This window comes from Condylostylus longicornis, unplaced genomic scaffold (genome assembly GCF_029603195.1).
Source record: "Condylostylus longicornis isolate FDR11 unplaced genomic scaffold, ASM2960319v2 ptg000116l, whole genome shotgun sequence".
In the NCBI taxonomy this organism is placed as follows: Eukaryota; Metazoa; Arthropoda; class Insecta; order Diptera; family Dolichopodidae; genus Condylostylus; species Condylostylus longicornis.
In genome coordinates, this window is record NW_026578084.1 from 258,414 (window position 1) to 278,044 (window position 19,631).

Genomic DNA, 19,631 nt, shown 5'->3' on the forward strand with positions numbered 1-19,631 from the left:
TTTGTGATTTATGTGTGTTTATTTTGCACACACAAATATTCAATACCAATTCCTATTTGTCAATTTATGTTTAACACGAACTTCGATGTGTTAGTGAGATGATCTTCATCATCGCATTTAAAATTTGACATTATTAAAAATGTGTGAGTCTGTATATAAAATTATAATGAAGCCATAAAAGATAAAAAATTTTTTAGTTTTAAAGTTTTTTTTTTAATTTTTGTAGTTTTTGTGGAAAATTGTACTTCTTTTTAAATGTTTTTTAATAAAATTTAATTGAAATATGTTTTAAATTGTAATTGTCGAAGTTTTTTTATTTCATAAAATTTAGAAAAATTAATTGTTTGATAAAAAATTGCTAGAATGATTTTTTTGTAACTTAAAAAAAAAATTTGAAACAATCTTGATAAAAATTCAAGTGAAATTTTTTAAAACTAAAGGAAATTTAAGATCAGTGATTACATTTTATTGATAAATTAAAATTTATATATGATGGATAAACCAAGGGACGATATAACAATAATATAAATTTAGTGTATTAAAATTTTTGTATGATAACAGAAAATAAAATTTAATAAGAATATTAAAAACAATTTTAATTAAGATAAATTAATATATTTTTATAATACTTTAATTTGAAACTGAAATATACAAATCAACAATGTAAATAAATATACATACAAATACACTAATAAAAAAATTAAAAGCAAAAATATAAAACAAAATTAAGATGACGACCACAAATCAAAGTTCTGTGAGTAATGAAAACCATCAACAACAAAAACAACAACATATTAATCGTGATAGTAATGTAAATAGTAATAATAATAATCATCATTACAACCATCATCATTTTCATCATCTTCAACATCAGCAGCAGCAACCCAACATAAATATTACAACAATAAATACGTCATCTTCATCAGGAGGGGGAGGAGGTGGAGGAGGTATTCTTCCAATTTCAATAACAACAACAACAACAACGGTATCATCAACAGCTTCAATTCAAGAACCAATAATTACAACAACAACAACATCTACAACAATGATGACACCAGTAACAGCAGCAACAGCAACAACAATTTTAAATAACCAAGATTCTTTATTAATTAATAATAATAATGATAATTGTAATGAAAATACAAATAACACAAATTCATTTAAATTACATACATTAAAATTACGTAAAATAGAATTGGAACAATTATTAAATGAAAAAACAAAATTTTTACAAAAAATTCAAAATCAAGAAGCTGAAATATTATCTGGTGGTAGTGGTGGATGTGGTGGAATTGGAATTGGTAATAATATTGGTTTTACAAATAATGGTTATTATAATGGAAGTGATAATGTAAATACATTACCAAATAGTAATATTTGTATTGATAGCACAAAAATTCGAACTATTAACAATAATAATAAAATTATAAACGATAAATTAAATTTACATAATAATATAATTAATAATAACAATCAAGTAGGACTTAACTCAGCATCATCATCATCATTCAGACGAAATACAGAAAGTAATAGTTTCAAGGATCGTAGCAAATGTTTATTTTCAGCATCAGAGGTAAAAAATATAGATAATTAGGGGGGTATCTAGCCCCTTTAACATTTTATAAATATAAAAATAATTTATAAATATTTTTTAAATACCTATAAATTAAGAAGAGTTTAAGAGTATTTAATATTAATTATAAAAAATTAAAATTTAATTTAATTTTAGCATCCAATAAAATCATCCTCTCTTCATAATTTTGATGTGTTTTCAACAAAAGATGACGCCGATGATATTTTTAATAAAAGTGATTTACTTTCTGTATCATCATTTAATAGCGAAAATAGTAAAACAAAACAAAAAGAAAAGCAATGGTAAATCAAATAAAATATAAAACAAAAAAATTTTCATAATATTATTGTTGCTATGATAAATTTCATCAATTGTTAAAATAAAAAGCAATAATTATTATATTTGTACATAATCATATTATTTTATTTTATATTTTAGGTTTGATTCATCATTGGATGGTCCAATAATACGTGCTGATACCCCCAATCATTCAAATAATAATATTTTACAAACATCAATAGCAGAAACTCATTTAATAGGAAACTATCAGGTGAATTTATCGCCATCATTATCATCATCGCCACAATCATTAAATATAATACAGCAGCAGCAGCAAAATGAATTAATAAATTCAACAGGCAATAATACACTTGTATATCAATCAGGACATAAATTATCAAATAATATTCATTCAACAAATTCCCTTCATGGTCATTATCATTTTAATCAATTTAATAATAGAAAAAATAATCACTTACATTATAGTACCGATATTGATAATAGAAATAGATTAAAATTATCAAATAATAATGATCAGCATTTATCATTTCATGATCAAAATAGAATTCCATTAAATAATAACAATAATAATGAAATTTTAATATCACCATCTAATATTAATGTTAATAATGGCAACAATAATAGCAACATTTATGGCAATAATGATAATAATAATAATGATAATAAAAATTATAATTATTATAATAGACATAAAACTCATCGAGATCGATTAAAATTATCATCGCAGTCTATGTCAAGTGGTTGTAATAATTATTATAAAATGCAAGTAATTAAACTTGAAGATTTATCATATTTAAGTTTATCAACATCGGTTTTAAATGGGAAAGCAATATTGAATGATGAAAATTTTTCTTCACAATCATCATCATCAGCATCATCAAAAATAATTAATAGAAATAAATTGAAAAAAGTACCAGCAACAAAATATTTAGTACCAAATAATATTGAAAGAACAAATAATATACAAACTTTTAATGAACCATCATTATCACCAACTTTGTCAGGAACACCAGCTACAACAACGCTACCACAAAATTTAAATAATAATATTATTAATGAATCATCATCATCCATAAATCAGCAAGGTTGCCTATTGACAAATCGATGGTCAACAAATAAAATCAATGATAATAATTTTTACAATAATGATAATAATTCCATGAAACGTCAAAATATCCCAAATTCTACTCATTTATATGAAAAATTTCTAAATGATAGCAATATAAATAGTAATAAATCTTCAACTTTACCATCATTTTATAATTCTGATATATGTTATTCAAAATCTTTAACACCACCACCACCAAGAAATATGATTGGTATTAATACAAATTATGCAAAAATATTACCATATCAGTATAATAATAGTAATAATAATATCGGTTACAATATTAATTCACAAGATTCATTTAATAATTATCAAACATCAATATGTAATAGTAATATTAAAGGAAATGTAAACTCATATTATGCGAATATTAAAAATAATTCTACAATAATTCCATTTAATACTAATATTTTACTGTCATCAACAACAATATCATCATCTGATGGAATTTCATTATCATCTACATCGTTCCCACCTCCATCATCTTCACCACAACCAGCACAATCCCAACCTACGATAATTCCACAATTATCAACATCTCTAATACCTGGAACATTATCAAATAAAACAATAATGTCTACATCACCTGATCTCAGAATGGAATCACCTAAAAATGTTACAGTAGTTCAAGAAGCCACATTTATGCCCTATAAAGAAGTATCAAAACCATTTGAAATGTCTGATTTTTATAAATATTCAACAAAATTTCGACAAAAAGATTTAGTTAATATTAACTATTCAACACAAAATAGTAATGATAATATATACGGTTACAATAATAATAATTTTAATAAAATTAATAATACTATTAGTAATACAGATATCGATTTTATTGATAATAATGAATTAAATAATGGTGATAATAATAATAATAATAACAATAATCGTAATGATAATTGCAATAATAATATTGATAAAAATGATAATGGTAATAATAATAATATTGATAATATCAGTAGTAATAATGAAGAAAATAATAATAAAAATCATTGTAATCGTATTAATAAAAATGTTGATAAAATTAATGATAATGTTGATTAAAAACAAAATCATAGTTATAAGAATACCAATGTAATTATGAAGCATGTTTAATGTTGTATTTATATTTATTGTATTTAAAAGTAAAATACATATACAATTTTGTAAAAAAAATTAATATAATTTTTTATTTTTAAATTTAGTTTAAATAATTTTAAAAAACTAATGTAAAATGGTATATGAATATATATATAGCTATATATGAATATGCAGATTTAGCAAAATATATAAATGATCTTATATAATTATGTTTTTTTTTATTTTAGAGATATTGCAGAAAAAATAAATTACTTACAAATGTATATTGGAGGATACAATAATTGAAAAAAGAAAAAATTTTATGTATTAATGATTTTAAGATCCAACTTCAAAATTATAAGTAGCATATCCATCCCCGCACCTATTATAATAAGGGTATTATACCCTTATTATAATCGGCGAAGCTAATAGCGAGTCGAATGGACCAGGCGAATCGAATGACATTTTAAATTATGTTCGCGAATGCTTTCATTCGCCAAATCCAAAATGTTACTACCGCAAGACATCAGAAAACCTACTAAAAATAATGAGATTAGCACCACACATATGTATATTGTTTTTGTGTTTTTGCAAAAACAATTTAATTTTTAATGTCGGGGTTGTTATTCATTAATTTATTTAAATGCTAAAATTGTTTTTGGTTCGTTTTTTTTCAAGTTCAAATTAATATTAAAAATAATTATTATTAATAATTAATATTAAAAATAATTTGTAGAATTTTATGAACTTACTTTACAGACTGTTTAGCTTTTTCCATTATATCACTATATGCTATAATTTAAAATAAAAAAAAACATGTATTATTTTTATTTTTGGTTTCATTCGCTTAGCTTGTCACACAGAAATTTCATTCGAGAAATTTGAATGCTCATTCGTCTAAAAGTTTGACGAATACCCTAATCATAACACCAAAAACTTCATTTGCTTCGCCGTCATAATAAGGGCCTAAATCCTATTACTTCGTTTTGAGACATGATTGAGATGTAATCATGATTTCCTTCTAGTACAAATTTTTTAAGACTTTAATTTTAAAGGTAATTTATAGCTAAGACATTTAAATTGTGCATTCATAAATAGAAATATTTTAATGCCTTACCTTATTTTTTTGTTTCCACTTCTCAACTTTTTTAATTGATGTAGGTACATTTTAATAGCTGGAATTTCCGTATTAACGAGGAGTTAATTAATCCTTTGAATTATACAATATCCATACAACAAACGGTAATAAATCAATGCAAATTCATTATATTTTAAAGTATTTAACGCAAAATCGAAATTTATTTTTAGATAAAAACGCAATGAGTGAATGTTAAATATATTCTTTTTAAATTTATTTTAGGTAATGCCGTTAAAATTCATATACATATGTATTTTAGATAGATTTCGATATTTTCTTTTGTCTTATTACCGACGAAGAAAAATGAATTTGAACATAAGTTCTCTGTCTATTGCAATATGATGTTAGTGTAGGCATTTTGTAATGTTAATAATTTTTCTGTTACACTTTTTTAAAACATTTTCTAGCACATTTTTAAAAATCTATTTAATAAAGATTTTAAAAAGTAAAATGGTATATAGGGCGTCAAATTTAAATTTAATTTTCTTAAACATATTTATGTATTCTTTCCCGTTATCTTTGTAGTGACTTTGTGTTTTTTTACCAATGAATTTCTTATTTAGTTTGGTGTTATAACCAGTTACAGTAAATATTTATTTAATACTTTGATTTTAATTTATTTGTTAATTCAAATATTAATCAAACAATAATATCCCAGTTGATATTCTTTAAAGAAACTACAAGATTTGGAACTAGAGATGAGCGATATTTGTATCGATATGAGGAATATCGATTTTTCCTTCAAAAATATCGAAATCGTGTTACGATGATATCGTACCAATAACAACATATTTTGATTATAGATCAAAATATCGAAACAAAAAACTGTAGTAAAATTATAGATTTTAACCTATTTTTAAAACTCATTTGTTGAAATGTATCGATATATCGAATACCGAATACATAATTCTGTCAAACAAAAGTTCAATGAATGTTTACACTTTAAAATTTTATCACATTCTAGCTAAAGCAAACAAAATCTGTAAACAATACTTTAAGTGTAAACACTATTTAAACTAATCCAATTTGAATGTCTACCCAACAAACTTGATAACCTATTATAGGTTTGTCTGAGATAAAATTTTAAAAACCTTTAAAAAGTGAAACAATGATGTAATTTCTCGCAAAAAGAAAGTAAAATTCTCATTAAAAAAAAATAAACCAGATTGAAAACTTGAAAAAACTTTTAAAAACTTTATAAATATGCGATAAACGTTAAATTTCAAAGTAGTTATCAAACATAAACAAATATTTTTGGTTTATACTAGAAACCGAAAATATTGATTTTGGATTATAAAAGTGTGACATATTTTCTATTTCTTCAAGTACTTATAGTTTTAAATTACATAAAATTTATTTAAATATTAAAAGGAATAAAAAAAACAATTGAAAGAAATAAATATATCAAAAATATACTTAAGTTTAAATAATTATTTCATTTTCAAAAATTAACATGTAACGATATTTTTTATGTAACAAAAATCATACCTAATAAAGAGAATATAATAAAAATTTATGACAGCAGCACTGTTTTCCAATATTTCATCTTCGTTGACGTTTGGTCTGTTTGTTAACACTTTGGCCCAAATGAGCCAAATGTGTCTAATTTTTCTCTTTTAAAATTCTTTTGGCCCCATTACCCACTTTTCGCATTTACTCATATTTGTCCCGTTTTTTAAATTATGAAAAAAATTTTATTTCCTCTGTTTTTTTAAAGTTTTTTATATAAAATTTAATTAGAAAAAAGCAACATCTAAAAAGTTAATCATAATGTTGTGTATTATGCACATGAATAATTTTTGAAGCCGATATAAAATATGTTGGTTAAAAGTTTTTATTTTTTGCACCATATTAAGTGTTACCAAAAATGCTTTGAAAACTTGGTTAGGAAATATGAATTTGGTTACAAATTAGTGTGAGCTATTTTTTAAACAATATACGTACATATTTTTTTTTAAGACGTACATAATTATTTTTTCAAAATTAAAAGATATTGTGTTTACTTAATATTTCTGTACATTATTGATTATGTATATAACATTAAATTATTGACCGGAAAACACAATAGTTTTTGTTAGATGTTAACGAATATTCTATTTCTAAAATGTAATGTTAAGCATTTTCCTTGATGATGAAGTCTAATTTTTACATACTCAGATTCTATTATTCTAATTAAACTTAAATATACATATAAATTATCAAAAACGACATTTCTTATATTTTCTAAAATATTTTTCAAAATTTTGAAGTGGAAATTGTTGGAAATTGTTATTGGATAGATGAACTCGCCTGATGATCAACTTGATGATTTCACCACAAAATAAAATAAATTTATTTTTAGATAATTTCTAGATTTTAAATAATAACGCATAAAATCGCCTACATTTTGGTTGCATAGAAAACAAGACACTGTGGTAATGCTAAAATTTGCTAAAATATAAAATTTGACGTAAAGATATACTGCGTTATATTGTTGGCTTCATTTTTTTATTGAGAAATGTATGAACGAATGCTATCCATGGTTTATTAGATCCATGATTAAATACCCTTAATATAGGAGATTAAATATTTACAATGGTCATAAAAGATAGTGAGTGGAGGAAGTGGAAAAGATTAAAAAGATGAGAAAGTAAAACTCTTCAAATCTAAGAAATTTAAGATATAGAAGTTGAAGTTTGAATTAAAATTTAAATAAGAATACAAATACTCGTAAGTGTTTTACTTGCAAAACTTAGCATTTTTATCGAAATTGGCCCACTTTGCTAAAGTTTGACTCTTTTCTTTTTGTATATTTGACCCAATAATTTTTTCATGAGTGGTAACCCTGGTTATCACTTCTTTTTATGTTCTTTCAAAATTCTTGTGTCAGAAGAAGAGTAGAACACTTTTTTCACTTCAGCTCAGTTAAAAAAAAAGTGTGTGTGAAGGAAGAATTGGACATTTTGTTGTAGAAGAGACAAGTATAGTAGAGCAGTGAAAAAAAAAAAGAAGAGAAAAAAATTTTCACATTTTTCTTTTTTTTCTTTTTTTGTTCAATCAAAAGACACACAAAGAAAAAAAAAGAGAAGAATTTATTAAAAATAAAAATTTTTTAAATCTTAAAAATTACCATCCATCGGTAGTGATATTTTATTAATTTTTATTAATTTAAATATGGATGGTTCTGCTAAAAATCGTTTTGAGTTACTTTGTATAGATGATGATGCCACAGATCCTCTAGACACAATTGTTAGGAAAAAGGTAAAGCAAACTTCATCATCATCATCAGGATTAGCGGCGGCATCGGCGAGTTCTAATCTTAATTCACAACCATTAAAAAATCAAAATCATAAAAATGTAAGTGGAGGCGGTGGGGGAGGTGGTGGAGGAGTTGGTGGCGGTGGAGGTTTTAATGATTTAAAATCAAATATAAAGAATGTTAATAAAAAATTGTCTACATCGGTTACAACAAATGCTGAAAAAGAAAATAAATCTGGAACTATGAATAAGAATATTGATAAGAAATCAATGATGACCGGTGGCGGTGGCGGCGGTATTGGACAACAACGTGATGGTCAGCAAAATGTTGGTAGCGGCCAAACCGGTGGTGGTGGTGGTGGTAAACAATCACAGAATAAACAAGGTAAGCTTTGTATACATATATATATATATATATATATATATATATATATATATATATTTGAAATTACAGTAAGATTAAATTACTGCAAAGTAGCACATTTTATTTTTGATGAAAAACGTTCTTTTTATATTTTGCTTTTTTTTTTTTATTGAATTTTTTTTATTTTGTGTTATAATTAGATTTAAAATGCTAAAAAATTCTTGTAGGAATATATTAAATTTTTCTCCCAATACCTATAGAGGGTTAGAGAGATTATTTTATTTAGTCCTATAGGTATATGTATATTACAAATGGGTAGGAAACCAATGCCTTTTTGGTTTGATTAGAGTTTCCGTATAATTGCAATATAATATGATTAGATATGTACATCTGTATATTAAAATATCAAATTTTCATTCCCATAGTGAAAGAATGACAAATATGCGTTGTATGCTAAAATTGTGTTAAAATTTTATATTTTATTCTATTTAGTTTTTGTTTTCCTTACATTTAGTAGGTAATAAATGTACATACATACAATAATGTACTTGGGGTTATGGCATTGAAGATTTTGTATGGTATCTTATATTAAAATTCAATTGTAGAAAAAAATTTTTATTACATATTTAACAAGGATTTGCTAAAGAAATTATTGTTTTAGGTGGAATTTAAGAGTTCCATATAAAAAATTTTAACATTTTATTAAATTTTTTTATTTTATGTAAGATATTTCATAAAAATTAATAAATTGCTTGATATGGAAGTTTTTTTTTCATTTCACACATTCTTCATATAATTTTTTCTCTTATTCTTACACGTTACTTTTCATATAATTTATTTTTTCTTCTTTTCTGTCTCTCCCTCTCTTTCTTTTTTTATAACTTTACACCTATTTATATTTATTACTCTCTATACCTATATAATGTCTCATATGGTAGATATGTGTACAATATTTTAAAAAATGTGAGGTTAAGTTTTTTACTCGTGTGTTTACCATATTCACGTTATTTATGGCATATGTGTATATGTATATATTATATATGTATGAATGGGTATAGGTAATATTCATTATTTTTTTTCTTATTTTATAAGAATAATAATAATTATTATAATTTTTAAAAATTCTATCAAAACAAAAAAGAAAATCGAAAATTCTAAATGGAATTATTGAGAAAACCATTATACACACCCGTAAATGTAAATATGAGGTAAGCAGGCGGAGACTTGAGATATCAAAATATTTTCATGATTGTTATTTGTATGTGAAATGAATGGGGGTTGTACATACAGTCAGTCAAAGTGAAAATGATACACTATTTACAAAATTATTTACCAAAGGTTTTTTCTTAATTTTTAATTGAATTCTGAACTTTTGTTGGCATAAATTTCTTCGTTGGTACGTACGTAAACTAAAAAAATACAAATTTTAAAAAATTTATCATTAACAGTTAGACTATAAACAAAAAAAAACTAGCAAGATTACAAAATATTAGTCAAAGTGAAAATGAAAAACAATTTTTTTTACTAAAAATTTACCATTAGAATATATTTATTTTTTTTGGAATACAATAAACTTGATCTTATTTGTTCTTTTAATGTGTTTAGAGAAGTGTTTGAAAAAATTTCAGGCTTAAAAACTTTAAATTATAAATTTTTTTTAAAAATGGTTAAGCAAACGTCTTATGAGGAAAAAGAACTGGTCATTCATCATCAATTGCTTGGAAAAAGCATCAGGGATATTGCACAAATTATAAATAGAAGCGCATCAGCTGTTTAGCATGTTTTGAAGCGATATAAAAACAGCCAAATTGCAAATAAGACTAAAAAAAGTCCAAAAAAGACTTTTGATGAGCGTTCAGAAAAATGAGTTATTAGAAAAATAAAAAAAACCCAAAGCTAAGTGCACCTAAATTGCGTGTAGAAGCTGCAAAGCATTTAAAAATTGATCTATGTACTGAAACAATTCATAATGTTTTACGAAAATACGAGTATTATGGTAGAATTTCAAGAAAAAAACCGTATATCAGTCAGAAAAACCAAAAACTTAGACTCGAATTCGCTAAACGCTATAATTCTAAAGAAGATTCGTTCTGCGATTCCGTATGGCGACGAACGGAATTGGTAATCTACATTTTCTTGAAGGTAAAATGGACAAGATGATGTATTTAAATATCTTGAAACAAAATCTTCAAGAGAGTGCAAAAAAATTAGGTCTGGAACATACCTTTGCCTTCTACCAAGACAATGTTCCCAAGTATAAATCATTTCTTGTTCGAGAATGGCTGATGTATAATTGTCCCAAGGTAATTGAAACTCCCCCGCAATCGCCAGACTTAAATGTCATCGATCATGTGAGGGATTATTTGGAAGACAAAGTCAGACAACATCACATTACACACGCAAATCACCAAAAACAAGTGCTGAGCGAAGAAGGGTCGAAAATTCCAACTGATTTTATAAAAAAAACTAGTTTCTTCCATGTCAAATAGATTAACTGCTGTTAGATTTGCAAAAGGACTATATACCAAATATTAAAACGTATTTAAGAATATTATTTTACTGTTATTCCTATACTATATCATTTTCACTTTGACTAAAAATTTGAAGTTTTGTTATTGTTTTTTATTTTGTAATCTAACTGTAATTTTGATTTGAAAATAAAAAAAAATTGAATTAAAACTTTTTTTTAAATGTGTATCATTGTGACTTTGACTCACTGTATATTTTCCGTCAAAATTTGTTAATCAGATCAAATGTTAAACCTGACTAGCAGCAACTTATTCTAGCATACTTGCATGTTTTTGATTTTTTAAAAACGTATTTTTAACATATAATTTTTTTTTTAATTTTTAATAAATAGCCACACATTGTCCGAGCCTAAATTAAGTGAATATGGTAGACACTTTTTATGTTAACCAGTTTTTTGTTGAGTTACTCTTGCTCAGAATTCGACTAAAAACATTAGATTTTAAAATTGTTTTTAATTATTATTAGAGTACCTATATATGTATATATTGAAAAATTGATTATATGTACATATACTTAAAAAAATTTTTATGTCTAGTAGGTACCCTTCCCCGATTTTGTTTAGTTCTAATTCTCAAATTAGTTGTAAGATTTTGATTATAAAAAATTGGCAATTTTAAGCTGTTTAAAATTTTATAAAATACATTGTTTTTAGAAAAATATAGGTTTATATAAATGAATAGCATCAGTTTTTGTTTCAAATAATTAACACAAAAAATTTTGTAGGGACACAGCAACGTAACGTTAATTTCAAGCAACAAAATGGCGAAACCCGTGAACAACGTAATAATCGTAGAAATCGTGATGATATGAATAATCAAAAACCATTTGGAAATCGTAACGAACGTAATAATAATAATAATGATTCTGTCGGTAATACTGGTCTAAGTACAACAAATAATAATGATGCTACTGATCAACGTCCACCAAGACGAGATAGACGTGATAATGATAATCGTGGTCCACCTAGAAATCGAAATTTTGATGGTAGAAGTGGTAAACGTGAATTCGATCGTCAATCTGGCTCTGATAAAACCGGTGTTAAAGCAATTGATAAAAAGGATGGCGCTGGTGGTTATAATTGGGGATCACCTAGGCAAGATATAGAGGATTTGAATAAATCGACTACTGATGAAGGTAAATAATAAATTTTATAATTTCAATTTAAAATTTTATCATATAAAAATAAAAAAAAATAAAATTTATTATTATAACTGTTTCTTATAATAGCACTTATGGAGAAAGAAGAACCTGGCACGGAAACACAAAAGGATGAACAAACTGCACCTATTGAAGAAGAAACCAAAGAACTTACCTTGGATGAATGGAAAGCACAGAAACAACAACGAGCGAAGCCCCAGTTTAATATACGTAAAGCTGGAGAAGGTGAAGACTTATCGCAATGGAAGAAAATGATCGCATTGACTAACAAAAATAAGAAAAAAGTAAATAATATTTTGGTTATATGGAAAATGCAGTAAGACGATATTAATATCAAATTTCTACTTAATATTTGAAATTACTGAATTGTGTATTAATATTGTATTGCAGCAGTTTTGATGTAAGGAATACTTGAAAACATTTCAACTTATTTGTTTTTTTATTTTATTTTCTTCAGGGGGAATCAGATGAAGAAGAATTAGAATATGATCCGTCTATGTATCCACAACGTGTAGGCCGTTTACAACGTATTGTAAACATTGAATTTCACTTTAATGATGGAAGACGTGGTGGTGGTATGGGACGAGGTCGTGGCGGTCGAGGTCAACGTAATCCAGGTGGTGGAGCTCCTGGTGGAGGTGGTGGTGGTGGCGGAGGTGGAGGAGGAGGAGGAGGTGGTGGTGGATCTGGTGGTGGAGGTAGCGGAAGAGAGGGCGGAGGTGGTGGTAATATTGCTAGTGGCGGTGGTAATAGTGAAAAAACTGGCGGTAATGGTCAAAGGCAGCGTACCCCACGAGAAAGAAGGGTAAAGAAACGTTTTTTATTATGAAGAGTTTGAAAATATTCCGTTGTTTAATATAAAGATACACTTTAGATTTTTTTTGTTTTGTATGTTAATGTTTTGTATTAATTATTTTTAGGACGGTGATCGGCAAAGAGGTGGTCAACATGCACCGAAAGTAGATGATGAACGACAATTTCCAACTTTAAGTTAAAAAAGTAAAGAATTTTTAATTCAACAACAATAAACAAAAAAAAAGAAAACCAACAGAAAAAAAAACAGAAATTATAACAAAAAATGCTACGTGCTTTTCAAAGCCTTTAAAAAATATTTGATATATACATCTGTGTATATATATATATAAATTAATATATGTATATTTATACATATATAAATAAGTATGTGTATATATATACATATATAAATATTATTGTGTATATAACTAAATATACGTGTATATATATATTATATATATATGTGATATATATATGTGTATATGATATATATATGCATATGTATTTATACATAAATATTTGCGTTTTTAATATATGTGTATATTTTGTTATGCATATATATCATCTATACTATAATATATGTAAATATATATATATATCTATATATATATCTATATATATATAATATATATATATATATATATATATATATATATATATATATATATATATATATACATTATATTTATATTTAAATATATAAATATATATATATATTTCTAGGTATAAATTAAAAATCCAAAAAAAAAGTAAATGAAAAATTAAAAATCATAATGAATTCTTAACACAAACATAAAAAAAAATATTCAGAATTACTCATTATTTTTAATAATTGAAGCCCAAAAACTTAAAAAAAAAATACAAAGTATATGTGTTTTATGTGTATATATAATAATATATATGTATATATATGTTTATATATATATATATATGTATATATATGTTTATATATATATATATATGTATATATATGTTTATATATATATATCTATATATCTATATTTAATTGTATAGATTATTATAAAATAAACAAACAAGATTTTAACTATTTTCTTTCTCTTCATCTCCAAAAATAGAATGTCAGCCAATCCATTCAAAGCCATGACAGCTTGCAATAACACGGTATTAATACATAATTAACTTTGAATTGTAGTTGCTGAATTGTGTGAAAATATAGTATTAATACATTTTTGAAGTCATTGCAAACAAAAAAAGTCGCGTGAAGAATTACATATTTTTTTGTACTTTACTATTTTAAAAAAAGTACTATTTAAATTTTTAAGTTTACCAATGTCAATAATTTTACTTAAAATTTTTTTTGCTTTTTTAACCGCAATTCAAGCGCATAGTTTTATGACGACAAGAAAATAAATCAATGTCGAACATGTAATTTTAAAATTTAAAACATCTCCTTTAATCAAACAATTGATTGCAAATCGTATTATCGAGAAAGAAGAATAACTTTTTCTAATTTTAATTTTAAAATTAAAATATTTTTAATTTTAACTATAAAAGAAAAAAAAACTAAACTGAATAAAATATTTGAAAAAAATAAAATTAATATGGAATTATTATTAAAAATAATGAAAAAAGAACAAAAAAACATTTTTTTTTCTATTCGAAGAAACAAAAAAAAAAGTTAAAAAAAAGTAAAAAAAGAGAAAATAAAAAAAAAACAACGAGAAATTGCAACATTTGCAATATTTTTTTAATTTTTATTTTATTTTTATAAAGAAAAAACAAAAAAAGGAACACATTGTAAAACATATATATAAATTAACATTATATATATATATATATATATATAAATAAAAATTTATATAATTTCAAAAAATAATAAAAACAATAAAAAGTAATATTTAATAAAAATAAAATTTGATAATTTTAAGGAATTATATAATTATATATTACCACACTATTGTATTTAAAATAATTTAAAATTTGAAGTGTTTGTAAAATTTATATATGCGCATATATGTAACTCTATTATTATATCCATACATTTATATAATTTTAATAATTTTAGAAATAAAAACATTAACATTCTGCCTTCAAACTTGCACGTAATATGATATTAATGAATAATTCAGCAATTACTATTCATAAGTTGAATTATTTTATTAATATTACTGCAATTTCGAAGTAGAATAATTCATATATGCATTTGTGTATATATCATATACACAAATATTATGTATATATACAGTAAACGTAGGTATATATATATATATATATATATATATATATGTATATATATATATATACATATATGTGTATATATATATATATGTATATATATATATATATATACATATATATATCTATATATACATATATTGTTGCGTTTTAGATCTTGAGTTTTGATGTCGGGCCTCTCCTATCTTTTCTTCTAATTATACAAATGGTTTCGATGATAAATTAAAGTAAACAAAAACTGTTTCAAATATAGTAAAAAAAACAAACCACCGCAGTATCATTAAAATTATAAAAAATTTAATAAATATATGTAAATACATATGTACATACAATAAATTATGTGAACAATAATTTAAACAAAATATTTGAAAGAATAAAAAATCATTATTTTAACAAATATTTTAACATCATAAAAAATCGCTGTACTACGAGGGTCACTATTTATATTTCGGGTCTAGCAATAAAAAACAAACATTTATCATTGGAAATGGTTTTATTGTTTTTCAAAATATTCCCCATGAAGATCAATACATTTTTGCATGCGCTGAAACCTCTTGGTACCAGCGATTTACAGTGGTTTTTGATGGTGCTTCATCACCAAAAGTCGAAACAAGTTGATCGAGAAACTCTTGTCTCGATAATCCGCGCCGAAAATCGTAAAAAATCATCGCACGAAAATTTTCACGGACAATTCCATTTTTTGACCGAGATGAATTTTTCAAGTCACTGTAAACAAAACAATTCGCGCTCGAATGACAAAACGTTCTGAGTGAAGTTGTCCTAAAAAATGTCAAACTTTCCAATGGAAGTGTCAGATTGCACCTGGCAGCACTAATATTGCCAGGACCCGAAATATAAATAGTGACCCTCGTATTTGAATTTGAAAAAAAAACAAAGTAAATAGTTTGTATTTCCTACTTAGTGAATGTATACAAACAATCAGTTCTTTCAATGCTGTATTTTAGCACATAATTCGGAATGCCAATTGCGGAATTTTGAATCATTAATGTATTTTTAAAATTCGGATATATGAAGGTATCTCATACTTTCATATTTTTTTTATTTCCAAGAATAATTTTTTAAATGCTCTGTTAATAACCCTAAAATTAGATGTAAAGATCATTATGATTTCATATTTGATATAATATTTGAAAATTATACATATACATATATTTATTATTTCGAACCCATTTTAAGAGAAGCAAGAATGCACACAAAACATTCAAGAGCTTAAAACGCTTCACAAAAAAAAGAAAATTATTACTAATCGATACACACACATCCCATATATTAATAATTAAATTTTTATAATATAAATTAAGAAATTTTTTTTAAATAGCATTGACCGACCCGAACGCAAATTAAGTGCACAAAAATTATATTGTAATTAATTGTACAATAATGATAAAAAATTGTAAATAATTCGTATCTAAAAAAATCTGTTCAGAATTTTTTAAAAATAAATTTTTGATCTCAAAATTTCATTAATACGGTGTTAATAAACAATTTAACTTATGGGTCCTAGTGTGTATTAGTACCATATGATTGCAATTTTGAAATTACAGAATCTGTTATTGGTATTCCAGATTCACATTAAGCATTCTGATAAATGAAGAATTAAGAAACAGAAATGTGAAAATTAATTTAAGTGAAAAAAGTTTAATTTTGAGTTTTGAAACTCAATTTTTTTTTTTTTACTTGATTGTACATAAAAAGAGTATTTTCATCCATTTTATTGTTGGAAAATTGTTTAATTAATTATTTATAATTTTTAAATATTTTATAAGCATATGTTTTTTGATTAATTTTTTATATACTTAATTCAGATATATCAGCTTCATGTTTTTAAATTCATTTTAAATAATTTATATCATTTAATTATTTTTTGTGGGTGTGACGATTATAATAACAAAAAAAAAAATAAATAAAAAAAAAATATCAAAAACGACAAAAAAAATTTAATTATGTTGGTTGCCAAATTATTAATTCTTGTTAATCTTATTAATTTGCCTGATGTCTTAAAAGAAAAAATTTCATTTATTTGAATTAAATTTTAGTTTTTTAAAAATGTAACAAATATAATTTTTTTATATACTTGTAGTATTAATTTTTTTTATAATAAATATTAGCTACGAGTTGTCTTTTTTGTAGTTAGTTGGCAACATGTGTGTTATAAATCAAAATAAATTATTTTAAATTTGGTCATTAATAAATTTTCTTTTTTCCTATAAATTTAATTGTAAAAACTTACCGTGTATTTATCAAAATCGCAGTAAATATCCTGTATTGCCAGAAAATTTGGCAATTACAACCCTGAAGGAAGAAAAGTGTGTTGATAACCACATTACTGCAATTATTAAAAATAAAAATACACAAGTATGTAATGCGTTTTTAACTAAAAACCGACTTGCTACTCTCTTAATTCGTGACTTCAAAAAAATGCAGTAATACTACATTACTATACAGAATTTAGCAATTACAATTCATAGATAAATTTTTTATTAATACCGTATTACTGCAATTTCGAAATCAAAGAGTATTATTGTATTATTATAAGGTTTCCCAAAGCCTAATAAAAATTTAAACTGGTCACTAAGTGAATTAATATTAATTGAGTACCTTTTTCACAAGATTTGTGTGAAGTAGCGTGTTTAATTTTGCTATATTAAATGTTGTCTTCAAAAATTGCAGTAGAAGAAGAATATTGTTGCATAATTCGTACCGTATAACTGAAATATAAGAAGACAGAGAAAATTGTTTAAAATTTTTAATTACAAGTATGTAAACGGAATATTAAAATTTTTCAAAAAGAAAACCAATATTGAATTGCTTATTGCTTTATTACGTTTAATATTATACTGCTATTTTGAAGTCAAAGATTCATTAGCACCAAAGACCATATATGGTCAAAACTCACACAGTAGTATCAAGCTAGATTATACTGTGATTTAAAAATTGCAGTAATATTTTATTGTTATACGAGTACAATTCAGAAAAATGTATGTTGAACCATAATAATACCGTTTTATATATTATATTGGAAGTTAATCACCCCATTTAATTACACATGTAATAAATAATAAATTTTTTTTAAGATGTGTTTAAATATATACGCATGCACATATTATATTATGTAAATAATATGCATCTATATATTTAATATATATATATATATATATATATATATATATATATATATATATATATATATATTGTATACAATATATTATATATCATATACAAACCGTGATTTCAAAATTGCAGTATGCTATATATTCAGTAATTGGAACTCTTAAGACTGAATTGTGTATTAATGGGGTATTGCTGCAATTTTGAACCTTGGGAAATAATTCAAAAAATTCAATTATGTATATTAAATTTTCGTTTATTTTTTTTAAATTAAAACACACTAGAATTTATGCTCTAATTTAACAAAAAAAAAATATATATATATATATATATATATATATTAATGTAATAAAAACATAATAATAATTTTGAAAAATAGGCTTTGAAAAAATAGTAACAAAAAAAAAAAATAAAAAAGTTTTTATTAAAAAAAATGAAAAGAAGGAAGTTTAAAAATTGTTTGTTTCATATAAATACAATTATAAAAATAAATAAAAAAAATATTTGAAAAAATTAAATAAAAAACCAAAACTTCAATTATATTTTATTCGTAATACATAATTAATCAAACCATAAGTTGAATTGTAAATCAATAACGTAATACTTTAATTTTGGGTCAGAGATCTCTTGAGTTTGTTTTTACAGTATATACTTATGTAAAATATTACACAAATATTAAAAAAATGCATCAAATTTTCATAAGTTTTGGTAAATTCTTAAACGTCAAATTTTACAAAATCTGAGTTGTCTGAGTTTACGAATACTCTACTGCGTTTTTACTTTCAGTCAAAGCTTAAATTCTTAAACGTTTAAAAAAAGTCAATTAAGCGGCAAAATTGTAGATTTTTTTTTTACATGCAGACAGTCTGACGTAGTAAGTTAGTAAATAAATTTGATGTATTGAGTGACTATCATTACGTTAAAAATAATATAAAAAATATTTTTTTTTTTGTTAATTCTTAATATGTAAGTATAAAATTATTTTAAATCTAAAAAAAAATTTTTTTTTGTTTTGACGTTTACGGATGATCAAAATTCAAAGTCAATT

At 23.9% G+C, this 19,631-nt stretch overlaps 2 protein-coding genes across 2 annotated transcripts; both read left to right on the plus strand.

The window, feature by feature from the left end:
• Nucleotides 1-501: 501 nt before the first annotated feature.
• On the plus strand, nt 502-5,371 carry LOC129614710 (probable serine/threonine-protein kinase DDB_G0282963). Its single transcript, XM_055529550.1, has 7 exons — nt 502-1,573; nt 1,730-1,875; nt 2,012-2,508; nt 2,878-2,980; nt 3,092-3,192; nt 3,277-3,750; nt 5,346-5,371. The coding sequence occupies exons 1-7, from the start codon at nt 731-733 to the stop codon at nt 5,369-5,371; spliced, it is 2,190 nt and encodes a 729-aa protein (XP_055385525.1). The 5' UTR covers nt 502-730.
• Nucleotides 5,372-8,071: 2,700 nt separating this feature from the next.
• On the plus strand, nt 8,072-13,139 carry LOC129614711 (plasminogen activator inhibitor 1 RNA-binding protein-like; the record flags this gene model as incomplete). Its single annotated transcript, XM_055529551.1, has 4 exons — nt 8,072-8,797; nt 12,029-12,439; nt 12,533-12,747; nt 12,921-13,139. Coding segments are annotated over exons 1-4 (1,314 nt in total), but the record flags the coding sequence as incomplete, so codon positions are not given.
• Nucleotides 13,140-19,631: the final 6,492 nt, after the last annotated feature.

Bases quoted from the DNA above. Each gene is read 5' to 3' on its own strand.
- LOC129614710 (XM_055529550.1), top strand. From the start codon at position 731: ATGACGACCACAAATCAAAGTTCTGTGAGTAATGAAAACCATCAACAA. The intron at 1,574-1,729 runs GTAAAAAATATA...ATTTAATTTTAG, and splicing joins GTTTATTTTCAGCATCAGAG to CATCCAATAAAATCATCCTC. The intron at 3,751-5,345 runs GTTACAATAATA...ATTTATTTTTAG, and splicing joins TAGTAATGATAATATATACG to ATAAAAACGCAATGAGTGAA.